Below are 21190 nucleotides of genomic sequence, written 5' to 3' on the forward strand. Positions count from 1 at the left end.
TTCCAACCTAGTGATTCTGTGATATTCTGTGTTGTAGTTGGCTCTAGAATGTGTAATTATTAAAGCAACTTGCAGGTTGTTTTTTTTTTTAAGGAAGGTTTAACAGTTGCTTTTTCCCCTAAAACAAAAAGGGCTGCAGGGACTAATACTGACCAGTACTGTGTGCCAGCTTGGTTTCAGGTGAACTTGCCTGAGATGATCCTGACTGAGCAGGAGGAAAATTGGTTTACATCTCTTGACCTCAGGGGCTTGTCTTCCATATTGCTATCAGACCAGGCTATGTTTGCTTAGATAGTAATACCTATGATTCCTGATAGTTGTTTTCTGACAGCCCTGAGGCTGTTTGCTGGATGAGATGGTGATATCTCCTCTACAGTGGAGGAGATATGGCTGACCACATCGGTGCATTGTAGAATTTTTCCTATAAAGGTGGCTTTCTCACCTGTCTCTTCTCTTGTTTTTGACAGGATTGTAGGACAGGTCATCTCTGTATTACCTTTAAATTTGTAGATCTCTTCGTTTTAAAGTATAGTTAAGTATCAAGTTAATTCTCATGTCTGTACTAAGTAAGGATGAGATGCCACTGAAGACCTTGGCCATGTAAGACAGGAAGCTTACTCAGAGAGGGATAATTAATCCTTTTTAGTACTTGCGTTGGCCTGGGGATGTCTTGGGGAAGGAGTGCTACAAAGTATAACTTCTAATTGTATTTTTCTAGGCTTCTTTTATATCCGTCTGTTCTTGGAAGTTACAAGTATCTTTAGGCTATTGATATTAAGTCAATATTAAATTGGAATTTTGTTTACTTTTATTAACTCACCATGAAGCATCTAGCTGTACTTGTTTGCAGAGGTTCTGGAATTGTGTTGCCTTCCAACCTTTTATTGCCTTGTAATGCTCTAATGTAATTCATATTTGCTGTACAATATGGGAATGTAGCCATTCAGCTTAATGTCTATCTGCATTTCATGTCAACATAAAAAATACTCCTTGATTATTACAAAGGTTAACAAGAATAACTCATGAGTGCATACATCAGCACCTTATCCTATAAATTGTTTGGCTTTGCAGTTTATGATCACTTCTTGTGAAAGTCACCTTGAACTTATATCTGTGTTAAATTTCTTTGGTGGACTTGGGGGGTGTAAAACGTTCTTTGCTAGATGTGTTCAACTATTTTTGGGTTAAGACAGGAAGAGGGCATAAGTATGTTTTGACTTTATTGTTGGATATAAGAGTGAAGAACCAAAGTTCTAAATTTACAATTTTGGACTGTATATGATTTTACATAAGTGTACAATTGGAGCTTTTACTTCAAATCTGGAAACAATGATTGGAACTTCAGAATTCAGAAGGAGCATCTTTATACCTTTAAGGAATAGTCCTTGAAATATTTGTGTGTTCAGTAGCTCATTCTAAAGTATTTGAAAAAAAAAGGTTGTTTATTTTAATCAGGCTTGATTACAGAAAATTCTTTATTTTCAAGTTCAAATACAACCTGAAAGAAATAGAGAAACTGAGACATAAACTCAGAAAAGATGAGGTAACAACTTTTTTGTATGCAGTGTAATGAAGAGCTATGTGCTACTGTCTGAAGGAGAAGGTGAAATACTGTAGCAGTTTCACTTTTCTTCCAATTATGCTTGGACTTCAATCTCATGATGTTACAATACATCTCAATGGTTATGTGAAATTCTGTTTCACTTCAAGCCCTGCAGAACTGCATCTTCTGCAAAGCTAAGATAAAAAACATTGATTGGTGTTCCTTCTTAGTTATCAGTTTGATTTATATGTCAGAATAAAAAAACCAAAAAGCCTTGTGTAACTGAATTTTACCGGAAGAATTCACCAGTTGGTTATTTTTATTCAGCCCTTATACATTTTTATAAAGTATCTGTAGCATACTTTGTAGCAGCTTCACTGAACTGCAGCTTTTCTTTCATGTGGATGGCAGTGATTTAATGCTTAAGTAGAATAATGTGCTTTTCTAGCTTCAGCCTGCTTATGTTGAGTTTAATTTTCCTATTTTAATTATGAGGGAGGATGTAGAGCTTGGTATCTATTTTTGGTTGATCATAACAGCTGCATTCCATGGCCTTGGCATCACTCTCTTTTATTGGAAAATAAAACCCTACAGTATGCTGTGTAGAATAACCATGGATTACTTAAGTGTGGGGTTTTTTTCTCTTTTGAACACTGGCCAAGTTCCATTTAAATCTGAACCCATACTGCCCTGTTTTAATAATATAGCTCTCTTCCATTAAGGCTAGAATGGCTTAGATTTTAAAACATTCTAAAAATTTAGAATATATTGCAGAAAAAGCAAAAATAGTGTTGCCATCACTTCATTTTGTGGTTGTTTATTTTTCCCTATGTGTACATTTTTGGTGGAAAGTTGTGGGAGGCCTTTTTTTGACAAATTATTGTACGTTTGACAAGTTTTAATTAATTTTTATTAATACAAATAATTTCAAAAAACTATTATTACCTAATGCATGGTTTACCTCACAGCTGGGAAGCCATTAACTGAGACCTTTGTCACTAAGGCACTGTGTCAACTGCTCAGGTTGTGTGGCAATAAAAGCATATGAAAAAGCTGCCTTGATAACCTACAGAAATTCCTTATACAATTATGTATGAGGAAGTGCTGAGGTAGTGGAATTACATGATAATCAGTAGCAGTTTTATACGAAGAGACACTGTCAAGGCTGAGTTATGAGAACACTTTCTATTTTTTATTGCACAGTGATTTTTACAAATATCCTCGAGAAATGCTTGCTTTTGCAATATATAAAAGCAATGCAGGGTTAATTTAAAGGTCTAATACAGGAAAGCTTACATCTCTTTCTCAAGTGGTCTGGCATTTTTGGTTCACTGACTCTTTCCTGTCTCAATATCCTCTCTCATGAGCTTTCTATTAGTTTCCTGGTAATTTAAATCAAGCTGGTTTTACTATACTGTTTCCCATTGTTTGTGATATTAGTAGTTCATCTTCAGATAATTTTCTGGCTCTGTGGGGAGAAGTGTCTATAGAGCACAGCTGTTGAAGGAAGTGCCCAAAGAAAGCATTATGCAGCAGCCCAAAATGCCCAAGATTTTCTGGCAAGAGTTTTAGAAAAAGCTGCTGCCAAGGACCTCTTAAATTATACATATCCTACTACTTCTGCTTTGTAAAAAGAAACAAAAACATTATTTGCAGTGCAGAACGTGTGAAATAATAATTCTATGATGTCAGTAAAATGGAAAAACTGTTACATATTCAAGGAAAATCAGGAAATCCCGGGTGGCATCTATGTCCTTTTAAAAAAAATTACAACAGAATGCTATTTCAGCATCTTATTTTCTGATGATGGATATTCTTCAATATTAATAAGGCAAAGAATGATTTTAATAAAGAATTTCTGATTTGATCACTGTAAGGTCTCATTTAAGAGTTAAGGAATGAAATTTAACTTCAGATACAATGGGGAACATTTTAATAGCTCTGTTTAGCTGTGTACATGGAAGATCATTAAACAACTTCTGGGTTGCTGACTTGTGCAGTATTTCCTGTATCATCAGTTCTCTGAATACCTCTAAGGGGGCTGTTTGCATACATGTGGGGTGCTGTTTACTAGTAAATCAAATAGGAGAGTGATTTTATTAGTTATCAGTGAAGAACTTCGTGAATTTTCACTGGTATTATGGGCCTATAATCTTGTTATATCTAGTTTAATGCTAATTTGCTTCTTAAGCTAATTGTAATGCTTAATGGTATGTCTGTACCAGATAAGAAATTACTTTTGCTGATTGCATGTATAATTCTGGGTCAGGAAAATGAGGTCAATAAGGGAAAAACCTCGTTTTCAGTAGGAGGATTTCCTGGAGATTACTGATGAGCAACACTGCTGGTAAAGGGGGCACGTAAACATTTCTGCAAGTGAACTCCTTCTCTTTCTTTCCCTGGAATATAGAGAAATCCAAGAGGGGAATTCTCCTGTCCTTCTTACTGTGTATTAAATTGGAGTAAGACTTGCTTCCCCTCCTCACCCCACCAACCAGGGTTATCTTTACGAATTTAAGCAAACAACTTATTCTCAAGCTTGTTTGTTTTTTCAAGAACATCTAGAGGCACAAGAGTTCCCAAATTACTTTTGAATAAATTATTTTGATGTGCTTTGTATTCCTCCTATCTTCATATAAAGCCAAATAGCAATATATAGATGCAGGGAGGGGAGGAAGAGAAAGAATTTGAGACCCAGCCCTTTGTGGCAGGAGTCAGACAGGCAGGGAATGGAAGGGAGCACCTGGGAGAACTGCAAGGGGATCTGGGGTCTTCCAGGTACAAAGATATAGTAACTTTTAAAGATAATTTAGAGGTTGGGGAGCTTGCAGTACTTCAGTGGGTAGGGATTTTCATAAGCTGAAAATCCAAACAATTTCTTCAGTTTGGAATCCCTTGTATAAGGATTTTAGTTCTTCATCCCATACTGCTGTGGCTTGGTACTAATGAAATCACAAGGATGAAACTCATGCTGTAGTTTGTCCCAAGACAGGTATGCTTTCAGTTCCATAGAAGATTCAATTGTGAGGCAGTCCCCTATTTTATTTTATTTTTTTAAAATTTCTTCTACATAGGTCATGATAGTCTCAAGGCTTTGCACTGGCTAAGTCCATTTAAGGCCTTGTTTCCAACTAGGGGAGATAATACTATTACTTCAATTTTATTTGTGATACAACATGCAGACAAGTAATGAGAGCCTGTCTGATGCCTTTCAGTCGTGAATAGACACTCAGGAATTCTTGTGCAATTGTGTGGTCTCTAGCCCTATAACTCTTAAAAAGCAAGCCTGCTGTTGGCTTTATTCCAGTGTAGTGGAAACTGTGTTTGATACTTAATGCTTTTTTGTGCTTCACTTAAATAATGCCCTTGGGGAAGAGGTAGCAATTAAATTTTGTAGCTGTCGGGGTTCTTTATTTGTCCGCTACACTCTCCAGTAACCTTTTTGAAAATATGATTAAGACTTCTGAAAGACTTCTGAATCATTCTTCCTTCCTCTCTTGCTGTCTGACAAAGATAGGCTGGCATATGTGAGCAGTATGAGATGCTGACCATGGATTGCTGGATAATACAATACTGAAGGCATACGGAGTATAACTTGATACTCTGCATTTTTCTTATAACCCTTTCTACTTGTTTTTAATTAATACTTTCTAAATGTTGGCTGAGAAGGTAGAAGATTCTTTGGCCCTAGAGCTATGTTACGAGCCCATATTCTTTCAAGTAAAAAGGCTTTTTCAGACTTTAATAGGGGCAAGAAAAGGAAGATGGAGACTTGCCTTGGAAAGCCAAATGCCTTAATCAACAAGTGCAGGAGACCAATGCTAGCCTTTGTCAGTCTTCAAAGTGAAGTGATTGATTTACCAAATTTCAGAATGTCTATTTTAAAGTTTTAATGTTTTATCACAGCATCATAGACTGGTTTGGGTTATAAGGGACCTTTAAAGACCATCTAGTTCAGCCTCCTGCAATGAGCAGGGACATCTTCAACTCGATCAGGCTGGTCAGAGCCCCGTCCAACCTGACTTTGACTGTTTGCAGGGATGGGCATCTACCACCTCTCTGAGCAACCTGGCCAGTATTTCACTACCCTCATGGTGTGGAATAATAAGGCACGGACTCTGTCAGGGATTCAGGCCAAAGACCTTTATTGTTAGTAAAGCTTGCTTTTTATACAAATACAGCCTGTTCACACGCCTAAAAGTGCTACCCAGTTGGCTATTGCTTTAAGTCCACGCGACTCTCACAGAGGCAGGATTGGTCGCCTCTGTGTGTCCTCGTGCTCCTTTGCTTCCTCTTAGTTGTTTACCACAGCTGCTTCTCCTCAAGGGTGAGCCGTGCAGATGTCCAGCTGTTTACCAGGTTCTCAATGCCACAGCTCCTTCTCCTTAAGGTCGAGCCCTTGCAGGGTGATCCCAACATCATGGTGAAACACTTATTCCTTAGATCTAGACGAAATCTACCCTCTTTTAGTTCAAAACCATTGCCCCTTGTCCTGTCGCAACAGGCCCTGCTAAAAAGTCTGTCCCCATCCTTATGTGCCCCCTTTAAGTACTGGAAGGCTGCCATAAGGTCTCCCTGGAGCCTTCTCTTCTCCAGGCTGAACAACCCCAACTCTCGCAGCCTGTCCTCCCAGCAGAGCTGTTCCATCCCTCTGATAGTTTTGTGGCCTCCTCTGGACCTGCTCCAACAGGTCCATGTCTTTCCTGTGCTGAGGGCTCCAGAGCTGGATGCAGGGCTCTAGGTGGGGTCTCAGCAGAGTGGAGTAGAGGGACAGAATCCCCTCCCTCGACCTGCTGGCCATGCTGCTTTTGATGCAGCCCAGGATATGGCTGACCTTCTGGGCCATGCCAGCTCCTGTCCAGCTTTTCATCCACCAATACCCACAAGCCTTTCTTGGCAGGACTGCTCTCAATACCTTTGTTCCCCGGCCTGTACTGGTAGTGGGAGTTGCCCCAACCAGGTGCAAGACGCTGCACTTGGCCTTGTTGAACCTTACAAGGTTCACACAGGCCTGTTCCTCAAGCTTGTCCAGGTCCCTCTGGATGGCATCCCGTCCCTCAGGCGTGCCAACTGCAGCACTCAGCTTGCTGTCGTCTGCAAATTTGCTGAGGGTGCACTCGATCCCACTGTCTGTCACTGATGAAGATATTAAACAGTCCTGGTCCCAGTAACGGACCCCTGAGGGATGCCGCTCATCACCAGTCTCCATCTGGACATTGAACCGTTGACCACTACCCTCTGGATGCAACCATCCAACCAATTCCTCATCCACCGAACAGTCCACCCACCAAATTCATATGTCTCCAATTTAGAGAGAAGGATGTTGTGGGAGACTGTGTCAAAGGCCTTACAGAAGTCCAGGCAGACGACATAATGTAGCTCTTCCCTTGCCCACTGATGGATGCTTTATAGTCAGCAGGATATGGTATTAAGAGCAAGCCTTTTCTTTGGTCTTGTCTTTTGGTTTTTTAACAGTGTTAATGTTTTGTCAGTAGTGACAGCCTTTCTCTGTCTAGGTAATTGTCTGATTACAAAGGATGTGAAAGACATGCCTCTTATTTCTGATCATATTACATGTGTGTCTGACTGTGATAACCCATCTGAGATTTCCTGGAGCTCCCCTGCAGTTGCTGAAATTTATTAGGCCTGTGTTTAGACTCCTGGCTTCAGACTAGGCTTCCTCTGTGAAAGGTTTGTAGGAACAAGATGGATAGTGGTAGAGTTGGATGCTTTCTAACTGTTCCAAGTTGAATGGCAACCTGTATTTGGATGCCAGACTTCACCTACAAGCTCTGAAGGTGTGGCTTCGTTATGTAGCTGATAGCTCATTATGAGATTTCTTTTTCCTTCACAGAATCTGTCAAGTCTGTAAATTGCAAATATATTCTCATTTTTAATCTGAGTTATTAATATATGATTACCTACTACTGCTATCATGGAAGTTTCATTTAAATAGCCTGAAAGCACAGGGCCTGGAGAATATAATCTGCATATCATCCTGCTGGTCCTTGCAACATGAGAGTTAATACTGGTACACATTCTTCCAAACCTGCCAGATATGCTGTGATCTCCCAGGTTTTAGACAAATGCGGCAGGAGAATGCTGTCACAAGGTAGTAAGAGTTTTTGCTTTTTTGGAAGCCTCTGTTTTCTGGCTTTTGGTGTGCAGCCTCGAATTTATTTGCAAATAAAAGTCTGTTTCACAAGAGTACTGTCAATACTCCTCTGAATAGACTCGGTTCTTCAGGATGTTGGATCGTGAAAGGAAGGTACAATCCAAGGTCTACCAGTGACTTAATTTTCAACGGAAGAGAATGTCCTGCTGTAACCTTATCTCCAAGGGAAGGTTCCAAGTCTACTGCAGAGCTGGGTTTGGGTCATTGATGGTGCCTCTGACACAGATTATCCCCAAAAACTAAAGGTGTATGAGGATTTGGCTGACTCCTGCTTGTTCAAGGTTATTCCAGTGCTGGGACCACCTGAACGACTCAGTAAAGACGCTGTGACCCTGGGAACCGTCTGTTCCCTCAACATGGGGGGATTGGAGCATCTGTCTTCTAAATATCAGTGTCTTGGACATTATGTGCTGGCTGGTATAAAGGGTTTATTACTTCCCCATGAAGGACGTCTGTGCCAACAGCAGGATGTGATCTGAGCTTTGTACATAAAATGGTCTGGTTTTGCAGCTCAAGCGTGTGGCCAAATCACACTCCTTTGCAAACTGTAGTCCACTGTGCTTTGATTTATCTGCTTGGATTGAAAGTATTTTTCCATTAAACTATTTCATCGTTTTTCTGTTCTTGTCACACATTTGTTACTAGCCTTACATAATGAAATACTTTTAAAGGCTCTGAATGAAAATGCCTAATTCCTTATTTGCAGGCAAGACCTTAGTGACTTGTACCAAATGTTTGAAGTCAAATATTCTGCATCTAATCTGAAAGTAAATTGACCATATACTTGAAGAGCTTCTCTTTTTAAATAGCTTAAGATGAACTGTAATAGTAAGTGCTGTGAGCTTGCTGATGTGCACTGTTACTTGGATCATATATTCTGCTGTGAATAGTTTTTATACAGTGTGCACCTTATATCAGCTAAATTTGATCTGCATCATTAGCGTTACAACTATGGAAAAACTATTAAATACACAAATATAAAAACAAAATCCTCCTGGACATGTGCAGAAAAATAAAAATAAAGGAAGATATTTGGTATTAAGCAGACTTTTAAATTTTTTTTTTTTTAGAAGAAATTTTTCTTGACTTTACTGAAAATTGAATTGCCTATGTCAAGTTACTCTGAGACACTTAGGGAAGAAAAAAGCAAGGAAGAACTGAAATCCTGCCACAAGAGGGCCTTAGAGAATCTGAAAAAATATTGCTGGGAAAGGATGTGAGCAATCTTTGAACTATCAGTGAGGATTAGTTGTGGCCTGAATGCATGTGTCTGATATTCTGGAAGACATTTTGAGTGTGGTGACTTAGTTCTTGCCTACCCCATTAGTCATATTTTATAACCATTGTCTGTATGCAGTAGAAGTGCTGCTTGGAGTTCAATATTGGTATGAAAGCATTACTGCTGCAGAGATAGATGAATAGATATCTAAAATTTTGTCAAAATACAGAGAACTTACACAACTGTGTTTTGGGTTTTTTTGCAGCTGCCTTGTAGAAGGAGATGCTAAAGAAGAAATTTTGCAGCCTCCGGAGCCTCAGCCAGTACCACCAATCCTAACACCATCTCCCCCATCAGCTTATCCAACAGTCACTACTGTGTGGCAGGACAATGACAGATACCATCCAAAGCCAGTTTTGCACATGGTTTCATCAGAGCATTCAACAGACCTCAACGAGAATTATAATAAGTCAACAGAACATTCAGGGAAGAATGAACCCAGTGAACGTGCAGAGAAAAGGCTGGAGCGAAACTTAAGTTTTGAGATCAAGAAGGTACCTCTTCAGGAGGGACCACGAAGCTTTGATGGGAACTCCCTGTTGAACAGGGGACATGCAATTAAAATTAAGCCTGTGTCATCCTGTGTAACTGATAAGAGCTTTAAGCCACAGGAACAGATTTCAGGGGATTCATTTGTAGATGCTTCTCAAAACTCATGTATGGAATGCAGCGTGCCACAGTCTAACACAGCCTTAATAATACCTTCACCAGGAAGTCTGCAGAGTCAGCAGGCTTGTGATATTCCACCAAGACCAGATCGTCTGCCTCTGACAGAAAAGGGACACGCCACGTGGTCACTTCATGGGCCTGAAAATGCACTGCGTACGTCAGTGTCTGAAGACGTGTCTTCAGACATCTTCTGTCATGGTGTTAAAACTCTCTCTCTGGTATCAAACACGACAGTTGAACATCCTTCCAGTGATAATAATGATCATACTACTATTTCTGTTCGAGCACCCCTCTGTTTTACTAATCCTCTTCATTCAGATGATTCTGACACAGATGAGATGAACTTTGACGAAGCCATGAGCAAAAGCGCATCTAATGTTTCAACCGCAAGTGCCACAGTTTCTGCTGCCACTAACACTGAAAACATTTCTGCCAGAAAAGTATTGCCAATGTCTATTGCTAGGCAAGACTTAACAACTGTAACATGTTCTGAAGATGGCAAAGGTAGGTTTTATTGTGGTTCAGAAGTGCTACTCTTTAACCTGGTTGCATCTATAGAGTTGGACAACATGAATTTCTTTACAGTGCAATTTTCTAAATGTAAATTTAAGCAGTGCAGTATGGCAACTTCAGAAAGGGCACAACTTTTTTCCTCCCAGTTCTCAGTTTGCGTGTGAGCTATGTCTGCTACGAGGTACTACAGACCCTTATAAGCTGTTTCAAAAGCTTTACTGTGAGGTATGAATGAATTCTTAATTGCAGATGTCTGTGTTATTGGTTGGCGTGTTTTTTATTCCGCGTCTGATTTCATGGAAGTGTCTATAATAATGGCATTTTTAGGTAGTCGAAATATTTTAAACAGGCTTCATGCTTACTGGTTGATGTGCTGGTCCGAAAAGTGTAGTTGTAAACTCTTTCAGTGTATCAGTCTTTGAAGTTGTTCATGATTTGGCTGCTGCCTTTTAATAGCATTGTAAATATTTAGCCCTATTTTCCTCTTCTGCTGTACGTGGCCATGGAAGACAAAGCAATATTGCTATTCATCTAAAAATCCAAGTTCTGCTTTAGTAGTGCTTTGAAAATTATTCAGTTGCTTTTAATCTTCTACTGCTTTTTGGAATTTTTTGAGCAAGGAAAGTTTGCAAGACTGCTTCAGCAAAAAGTTCCATTATTTGTCGAAAGCAAAAGTGTCCTAAAACGTGCAGATTCAGATTTCAATCTGGCTGGCACACTTAGATGGAGGACATAGTAGCTGGGAAGAACAAATTAGGCCTTGGTAGCTGCCTGTGCAAAGCTCAACAAAGTGCATAGTAAGGCTGTGGGGCTGAAAGGAGAACATGAGCTTCTGTATTTAGATCAGACTTTTGTGCTAGGAGCTCCTTACAGTGGTGGCCTTGCCTCGGGCGTCTGCAGGCTACGAGACTTACTGAGGTGATACGGGTCTCAGTGTATGATGCAAGATACAGAACCAGCTGAACTGAAAATACTTGCTTTGTGAGCTAAGTTTTCACCGTAAGTCATAGATTCAGAAACGTGAACTATTTTGCAGCTTTAAAAACAATCTCTTTCTATAGATTTTGTGATATTATGTATATGCACGAAACAATACTTGAACGCACCTGTATGTTTTTAACCCTGCGACACTTTAAAAATGCTCTGCATAGAAGACAAAGCCCTTTGTCATAGTTACTTCAACGTTTATACCAAGCAGTCCTCTGTGGATTTCTTTTTGGTAGATTTACATGCTACAGTATTTTTCCAACACTGCTTTTAGCCAGGCTTTTTTCCTTCTTTCCCAGGGCAATCATTGTTTATCACTGTTAGAAAATTGCTACCTCTCTACACATCTCTTCATGTAGATGGTGTAAGAACATGCAAATAAAATAAATGATATGTCATAAATACAATAAAGAATGGGAGAAATGTTACTCAAGAATTTGTTTCATGTAACTGCATATGAGAAACATCCTGAAATAAGTACAGCCTTTGTGCTGCTGGTATGTTGCTGATTTCACAGGAATGGCTTAATTTTTTTTCTTTTAATAGTTTATCTCTTGTTATTGAGGGTGTATCTGTTCCCTTTGGTATGAGCGTGAACACTTCCCACTTTATGTTCAGGTTGCAGGTTTTGTAATCCATCTTGGGCTCAAGAATATATCACTGGCTTTGCACGAGTGCTCCTACTTTATGTTTTACAGTGGCTTTTTCATTTTCATACTTGTTCAGGACTCTTCTGTCTGAAACTGGGCACGTGGGTACAATCATCAATGAAGCTTGCCTGTGAACTTACTAGCACCCTAGTTGCGTAACCATAACTGTTGGTGTGCATGATCTTACCACATAATTAAATCCTCTTTTTAATTCAAATGAAGTGAAAAATAGTTGTACCCTGAGGTTAAAAATAAACAAAACAGCAACAACAAAACCAAAACCCCAAAAAAACCCTTTCAGTTAGTGTATACTCCATAGTGACTTTATTTGTGGATTTTTATAGAGGCTATTTCAATAAATTAAGGTTTTCTTGTGCTGCGTAGTAAACTCTAGATGGAACAAGTCTCTCACATTGAACACTGTGTCTTGTAAAACATGGAGTTCTGTCCCTGCTGCTGGCATGCTGGCAGGGCAAGCCTCATGGCTTTGTTAGAACACGTCTTGATCTTTTTATGAATCCTGTGTAGAATACAGTTGTCAGATGAGACTTACGGCAGCAGCTACTTTGAATTGTCTTAAACCTTTAATTTCTACTCCACATTCCTTAGCAGGCAGGAGTGGGGCTTTTGCTGCCAGAACAGCTTGCATTAGTGCGTTCCTGAGAGGCGAGAGGGAACAGACTGGGGACAGGATGTGTTACTGGCAACAACAGTAGCCATCTCCTCTGGCACCCATTTACCTTTCTGGCTAGTACACCTTGCAGTAGACTGTTTAACTAGTTAATATCGATGACGTGGGAGCCAGCCTGCGTGGGCCCCAAGATGGACTTGGGAAGCAAAACTGAGACTTTGGGCTTCAGAGAAATGGTTAATGTGGAGCTTCCCTAGAACTTACTGTCACACGATGCAGTCCCGAAAAGCAACGTTGCTTAATGTCCTTGCACCTGTGCAATCTAGCTGTGCTGTATTGACTTCAAATGTAAGTGTGGCTAGAACCACTTACGAAAAAATAAAAATCACTGCTCATCAGCAGTGAATTACTGTCTTACACATATTTTCAACGTGCTTCTTACCATGGTTTGGGAGCTTCATCAGTGGTTTGGTTGGTAGGCACAAACTGCATGTAGTTACCAGTATCTGCAGAGGAGTTCAAGGAGCCAATGTGTTGTGCTGAGCTTAACTCTTACTTGCAGTGGCTGCAGATAGTCATGTCATGAAGTGCAATCAAATTACAGATTGTTCAAACAAATTATACCCCTCCAGTGCAGACTGTTAATTCTGCTTATATTCTGTTGCTGAAAGAATGAAGAAAAAGTATTGATTGGAGTTGCTGAGGGTTTTTTTTCTCCAAAGGATTTAGACTGAAAACGTATTCTGCTTTTCTTTCTTCCATCACATACAAACTGGTTCTTAACCTCTTAATGTGAAGATAGCATTGTTAGTATGGTAAAACAAAATGGTTTATAACATTTAGAGCAAATTTTCCTTCTGCTTTAAATTTCATACCAAGTTTAGGATAATATCATGTATCAAAAGATCAACTTCTAAAAATCTAGGAGGAAAACTTAAGTGTGTTTTTTAACTTCTCTAAATGTCATATTTGATTTAGATGCTGATACTAGTGAAGATTCCTCTCCCCCACTCCCAGAAAGAACACCAGAATCATTTGTACTAGCAAGTGAACAGAGTGAGTTTTTAATGTTTTGTGGTAATTGGGAATGTGAAATGCATTTCAGTATTGTATTTGAGTGCCCGTGCTTTTTGGTTAATTCTAAAGTGCTGGAGCAAATTGTAAAATGGCATGAGATCTAGCATGCACAATGGCTTATTTTGAGATTTAACTTCCACAAGGCCGTGAACACAGTCACATTATTTCTCATTTTCTGACGAAGCATGCTGTTATATGATATTTAATTATATTGGAGAGTTCAATATTGATTTTAGTGGGGCTGGTTTTCAACCTGAAGGGTATGGAAATGAGATACAGTGGGGAAATGCAATACAGTTAGGGGATTCCCCAACTATTTTAGGTAGTTTCCTACTGCTCCCAGGTAGGGAATGGGAAAACACATGAACAGTGCTTATCTGATTCTCCTTTCCTGGGCAAAGGAAGGATGGTGAAATTTTATACCGCACTCCATCTAGTGAACAAGCCCAGTTTATTTGTTTAACATAGTTTACTCTTTGCCTGTATCAAAAGGGTAACTGAAAGAGAAAAGCTGATGCCTACAATGATGTGTTTACAACTTCATATTTCATTCATCAAGCCAGTAATAGAAGAATTGGGGGAAAAAAAAAAAATTGAAATCAAGTGATAAATTAGGTTCATGTTTGGTATCTTCCAAAAAACCTAGTGTGGTGTAGTTATTTACTGAGGCTCTCGCCTTTTGAAACTTTCCAAAATTTTTGACCAAAGTAGTTAATACAGGTATTTTCAGCATAAAAACATTGAAGTTTTGTAAATATGTCCCTTGAGCATCATAAGCATAGGTAGTTCAGAGTTGAAGTGACCCTTTCTTTGGATATTATAGATTGGCTTCTTTTGGGTGAGAACACAAAAAACAAAACTTTTTTTCCTAAAACAATTTTTTTTAACAAAAAAATTTCTTTGTGACTGTAATCACTAAAACCACTTCAATTTTGATTGTGTTTCTGCATGGTGTCAGTAAAGGATAGGTGTGGCTGCCCTGACTTGTGTGTTTTCTTTACTTACTATTTCTTTTTCAGATCTACTATTACAGCGCAGCTGGTATAACAAACTTTTAAAAGAATTTGAAAAAGAAGCTAATTCTTTTATTGGTTAGGAACCCCCAAATGAAGCAAATGAACATCCACAATGCAAACACTGCAGTCTTGTGTTTTGAGTTATGTTGTGGAGTCTTCCCTTATCTTGAAAGCTCTTAACTTAGATTGATGTTTTTACAAGCATTTAATTAAAAAAAAAAAAGTTGCTTTATAGAACTTTTCTAATGCTGTGTTCTAATGCTGCATCATGCAGAGAACTCAAGTATGTTGAGTTTGATTTAATTTTTCCTAGGCACACCCTTGCCGAAGCCAGTTATGATTGCACAGTCTGAATGGAGCATAGTGCGTGATCAGCATCTCCCTGAACAAACAGTCTCTTCAGTAAGTATAGGAGACAAGTCTGTACTAATCAGTCATTTTTAGTTCAGTTGGGAGCTACAGCAAAAAGCAAATAACATACTTGTGAAAAGTTACAGCTGTTGATCATCTACAGCTAGCAGTTTGTCCTCTGCCTGAGCTGCTGAACTGATGTGTTAAGAAAACGAGATCGTTTTCTTAAGTTCAGTAATACCTTCAAAAGTCATCCTTAATATACCTTAAATTATGGTTTTAAGAGTGTAAATATGCTGCTTTTATGGACAGACTGCTGCTGTCTGCTTTTAGTCAATCATAAGCTAATTCAAGCTGGAGGAGAATTGCAGTCTCTAGTCTAACCTGCTGCATGAAGCAGGAACTCAGACCAGGCTGCTCAGGGCTTTATCCAGCTGGGTCTTGAAAACCTCCAGAGACGGAGACTTCATTTCCTCTTTGAGCAACCTGTTTCACTGCCTGATAAAGTTTTTCCTTATATCCATATTTGTTTTAAACAAATTCTTTTCTACCCATCACATTTCACTTCTCACATTAGGCTAGTAGTAGCTCAAAGTCATCCAGTGTAAACAGCTCGCAAAACTTCAAAAGTGGAAAAATCCTCTTTACATTTGTGCCTTTTTTTCATGCACCCCCAAAACACTTTACAGCCACCTTTACACAGCACTTAAAAATTTAACAAAAAAGATAGATGTGAATTTTCAGGGACTCAATTAAACTACCAAAGTGTGCAAATAATTTGTAATGTGACGGTTCTAACTTTTTATTAAATATTATGTAACATTCTTATAGTAAGTTCTTAACTACTGTAGCATTTTTTTTTTGCCAGTGTTCTAGCAAGTTGGAAATGTAGGAGCAAGTAGATACTTCCACAGATGTTGTATTTTTTTGAAGATGTTTTCATCATCTTGAATTTCTGGTGTTCTTTTAATATTTTGGAAGCATTTTATAAAATTATTTTTAAAATTTCTCATTAACAGGGCTTGAAAACAACTTCACCTGTACTACCTGGTAAGTGATCAAAAATATTTTTCTTTTTTTAAATAGGAAAAGGAATGGTTTTTTCCACTTATTAAATCTGCCCAGTAACCCCATAAGAGTAGAAAGTTCAAGTAACCTAACCATTTGAACTGAAAAATTGTTTTTGTTTGGGGAATATTTTTATTAAAGATTAGAAACTACTGGAAATTCACAAATATTTCATGATCTAACCATGAAATAAAGGTATACATATGATACCTTCAAAAGCTACTTCCAACCCATGATACTTTAATTTCATTGGCAAATTTCTAAAAATTACAGTAGTCTTGCAGCAAGTGCATCTCTTACTTTCCTACTGAAAAAAATTTGTCCGAACTTGGCTTTTGCTTTGAAAATATCTAAGTATATTGTCAAAACACTGGCATTTCTGAAAAGGTCTGCTGTTTTTAAAGCTTATAAGGGTTTCTGAGGAAGCAAGTTACAAGTCTAATTTAAAAATTAATGTTAAGCTTTGGGTATGCTAAAAAAATTAAGACCAAAAATACTGAATCTAAATGCATGTTAAAACAGTATTTTGTTCAGCTTAATTAGTACCTTCCCATGTTGCTGCAATAGAAATTGTAAAAGGTAGTGAATTATTTTCTTCAATTTCGTAAAGACAGGACTAAACCTGAAATAAGTTCAGCGATGATGTGTGTGTATGTATATGTACGTATGTTGCATATTAAAGTCTTTAATTTTTGATCTTCTGAAAAGGCTTTGGTAAGAAGTGTAGTCTACCAGCTGATGTTTAACTTTGCAGCGACGTGCTTCTGCTGTAAGCTTATGTCTGCTATGTCTCTTCTGCATCTGCTTGAATGGGCTTATACAGTCCATTTGGAGCTGCACTTTAAATACATGGTAGATTTCTTCAAATAAATTAGTTTTCAGAAGTATTACAGCTTTACTAATAGGATGATTATACAAGTAACGCAACACAGTTACTTACCGTGTCTTCTTAAGCACCCTTACTTTAGAAAGAACATGAACAGATGCATTTATATTGACGTATTAAGTGGTACTGTGAGCTTTTGCTATAAATAAGTGCTACATGGGATTTTAAATATCCATACAAACTTTAAAAACAGCAATAATCCATATTTGGTGAACAGGAATGTGTCACTGTCATTGTACATCTGCTTCATAAACAATTTTGAAGTCTGTTTTTTTCAGAAATGAGAAATTGGCTTTTAAATCTTTATTGTTGTAAAGAATATTTGATGTAAGTTGTGTTCTGAGCTATACTTAAAAACAGTGTTCACACAGCGCTGACTAAATGAGTGTTACAGTAAGGGGGTGTGTATTTTCCAGATCGTCCTGAAAAAAGCAACAAAACACCAACTGACGTTTTACCTCAGATTTCTTTTTCTGGTTCCACTGACACCAGAGGTCAAATTTCGGAATTTCCTGCAGAAGTAACAGATACTGGTAATTACAATTCATTCCAAACATAATCACTAGATAATTTAAATAGAAGATTCTTTAACAGTACTAGTTTGTATACCTGCTACTGCTGCCTTCCTCCAGCTTGCTGAGGTGCAGAACCCAGCCAAATGAGCCTGCCTTGTCTCTTCAGCGCTGCTGAAAGAGATTTTCCCAGAATGAGTGATTCAGTTATTCTTCACTTTGTTTTTTAGAGTGAAAAAAAATATATATAACAATAATAAATGTTCAGAAATAATACCTGAGAAAACTGCTTTGGTATACAGAGAAGGAAAAAAATCAAGAAATTGTAACAAAGGCTTTAATACTGTATTTACTGAGAAGTACTTTCCAAGAGGGGTTTAAATAGGGAACTATATTTATACAGAAATTCTTCATATTTGTATTTCCTGTGGCCATGGTGCCTTTAGAACTCCTAATACTATAAAGTCATTTTTGAGCCCTGAGAATAAACCTTTTTCGTAAGAGCTGGAGCATGTCTTACAATGATCTTTCTGACTGCTGCCAACATTTGTGAGACTGCGTTGTCCAAGGGAACGGAAGTATTAAATGTTTTTTTTTCTTTAGGTTTTGGTAACCGCTGTGGAAAGCCCAGAGGACCAAGAGGGCCGCCTTCAGAATGGACATGATCCAAGAACCAATGGACGCACTATCAATAAATTATACTGGAAAACTCAAGTGCCACTGAGAACTAGAAAAATAGTATTCCACTTCTTTTGGGGGGCGACTAACACAGAGCAGTGTAGATCTAACTACCAAATGGTACACTCTTACAGTACATCCCATGCAAAACCTTAAACATCGTTCACAACAGTGGATTCCAGTAGTACAACTTAACATTTTGCTGGGGCCATCTACCTGCCTTATTACACTTAGGAGAAAGTATTACATATGATTTATTTTGTAACTTCAAGTATTATTGCCTTAATGTCTTTTAACCCTGTTACACGCTGCTTGTAGACATATGTTAATATAGTAATACTTTTGACAGATTGTGTTTATGGACTACTTTTTGCTAACGTTTGATTACCATGTATGCATTATTTTGTATATGTACAGGGCAAGTAAGTATATAATTTGATAAAGTTGCAATCATAAAATATTAACAGAAGATGTAAGAAATCTCTGCATGATCTAAATTTTTTGTGTACCTTATTTGTAAATTATTTGCCCTGAAGTTTTAGAAAATAGTTTCTGGGTTTTTTTTACAAAAATTGCTGGACACATACAGCCAGAATTTCAGGTTAGCAGAGATAAAGATTGTAATACATTTTGTAAATTGTAAGCAAAAGGTTATTTTTATATTATATACTGTTTAATTGTCAGACCTAATTTGTTCTGGTTTTCATCTAGTCATGGAGATTCAGTAAGTGCCTTGGAACAGTATTGAATTCTCTTAGCCTGTGTATGTTACTTCAGTGTTTTGAGTTCATCTGGAATTAGATTATCAAAAATATTTGTACATTTCTAGTATACTTGACCTGCCAGTAAAAGAGAAATCATTCTACATAATCAACACTCCTTAGTTTTCATTTTAATGTTTCATCAGTTGCAATCTTTAGAAATTCCGCTCTATCAACTTGCTGTATAATAGAGTTTTACAGTTTTAATATGGTGTGTTTCTAATTTGGGAAAACCAAAACACACTGGTAAAAGGACTGTTTAAATACCACTGTCTTCTATTACAAATGATAAATATAATTTTTGTTGTTCAGCGACTGTGTATGTAAGAAAGCAACTTAATGAAGGTTCACACAGAGCCCTTGCAGCTACACTGTATCTTGGCAATGTATTATGTCAAGAGTTAATCCTTATAAGGATTCCTTACTTAGGCTTTTCTGTAATACAATCTTTAAATTAAAGAAAGTCAAAATCTCACTATGGGTGTTTTTACTCTTAGGAAAAAACTATATTCAGAAGCATGCTAAAATAGAGTGAAGGATGGCAGGAGGTTGGACCAGATGGCCTTTAAAGGTCCCTTCCAACCCAAACTGTTCTATGATTTTGTAGCAGTCTGGCTTAGCTTATGGATCTCGTACTTGAACAAAATGACCCTCAGGACCTTATTTTAGTAACTATTTTAAAAGTTCTGGCTAGCAATAATGCCAGAGAAGTGAAGAAGAATGTTTAGAGGAAAAATGGTTTTTTTAGGTAGTGAAAGTATCTATTAATCTGAACTTTAGCCATGGAGACATTACTTCTAATTTACTATTTGTACCTTTAGGGCCTCTCTGCTAAAAGAGAGCTAATGCCCAGGCAGCAGCCCTATTGTAACTTCGAAAAGATGCATAACTTGCCATTACTGTCTTTGGCTGTGGATTAATCACCATGCATTTGGTACACATGGCAGACTGCCTAGCTGGGGAGCTCTTTCAAAGAACTGTACGCGCTATAAATTCTTATAGCTTCCCATGATATAGTTTTGCGATTGAATTATTTATTTTTAAATTAATAATGATATATGTCATTTGGGATAATCTATATCAGCTAGATTCCTTCTCTGTAAACAGTTCAGACAGCTGGAATGTCTTGTAGATGGCAGAATAAAGTTGGCCTGAATTTTGTTCCCCTTCCCCTGCTTTGACGATGATTAGCTTAGGCTTTCACTTTTACAGACCTCCTGAGGTTTTGTAATGCACAATGTGCTGTCAGACTGGACAGTCCAAATCAGTGTAACTTTTTGAAACAATTGTTAAATAAGAAAATTTTCAAATATGTTTTGCATGTACTTTTTAAGGATCATTTCCATATTTCTCTACCAAGAAAATACAGAACTGTGCAGATTGTAGATTTTCTGCTTTCCATGTCTGAATTTCACTTAGCACAAAAGGCTGACAAAAACCTGTGTACTAGATACAGGCCATCTGGTAACGTTTAATTAAAGTACATCCAGGTTCATATTTTTTCCCCTTAGATTTGCATGGATTTGAATAGTATTCTAGACTGAGTTCATGACAGAAGGTTTTCAGCCTTTCTTTGCTTTAGCAGTAGGGAACTGCAATTGTCCTGAATGGATTTCTGTATCCTTTGACACACCTGTCAAAGGTCTTACTGTTGCCTGCTTACATTCATCTGAGCTTTATATTTTTCACCTATTTTATATCAGGTAAACTGACAATTTTAAGTGCAAGGCAAAACCTGCCCAATGTCATTACTTTCTGTATCCACACTTGTGGGTGGTACAGAGATAAGCGCAGGGTTGGGTGCTGTATGCTGGATAGTTTCACGTCATAACTTCGAAATGTTATCCGGTCTAACAGCTGCTTCAAAAAACAACTCCTTTCTTTGCTGTGGTTTATTTGAAATTGAATCTGAAGGGGTTTAGATTGCAGATTATCACTGAATACAGATCTAGACCAAGTAATTTTATATATATTTTTAAACCAATCATAGAGTAATATTTCCTTTCACTCGGCTCCAGTCTTCCACATAATTTTTTTCTGAAGGCAGTCTTCAACTTCAGTCTCTAAAGAGCAGCTTTTGTCAGGCCATACATATATGTACATACGTACATACCACTGTAGCAAAAACCAGTAACACTACTCAACCCAGCTATTCTTATTAATAACCACTGTATTGGCTTGTTTGTTCTTTCAGTATTTTTCTAATATTCCATTTATTAAATTGCCTAAATGTATTAATATTGAACAAATGCAGTAAATGATCACATCAAGAGAAGAATGAGTTTGCCATGTTTTCAAAATGTAAATACTGAAGTCTGAGAAGAAAGCTGACCTCTACTAATATCATTGTTCATCTCTGTTATGTAGCATATTTTAAGTTGGGTATTGATTTGG

The 21190-nt window shown here is 37.8% G+C and overlaps 1 protein-coding gene across 1 annotated transcript; it reads left to right on the plus strand.

The window, feature by feature from the left end:
* Positions 1 to 9202: 9202 nt before the first annotated feature.
* On the plus strand, positions 9203 to 19082 carry PTPN12 (protein tyrosine phosphatase, non-receptor type 12; the record flags this gene model as incomplete). The annotated part of the gene is made up of 6 exons (XM_010288243.1): positions 9203 to 10170; positions 13426 to 13503; positions 14854 to 14942; positions 15911 to 15941; positions 17262 to 17378; positions 17961 to 19082. Coding segments are annotated over 6 exons (1345 nt in total), but the record flags the coding sequence as incomplete, so codon positions are not given.
* Between the last annotated feature and the right edge of the window lie 2108 nt (positions 19083 to 21190).

Source organism: Phaethon lepturus, unplaced genomic scaffold (assembly GCF_000687285.1).
Source record: "Phaethon lepturus isolate BGI_N335 unplaced genomic scaffold, ASM68728v1 scaffold23535, whole genome shotgun sequence".
NCBI classification, from domain to species: domain Eukaryota; kingdom Metazoa; phylum Chordata; class Aves; order Phaethontiformes; family Phaethontidae; genus Phaethon; species Phaethon lepturus.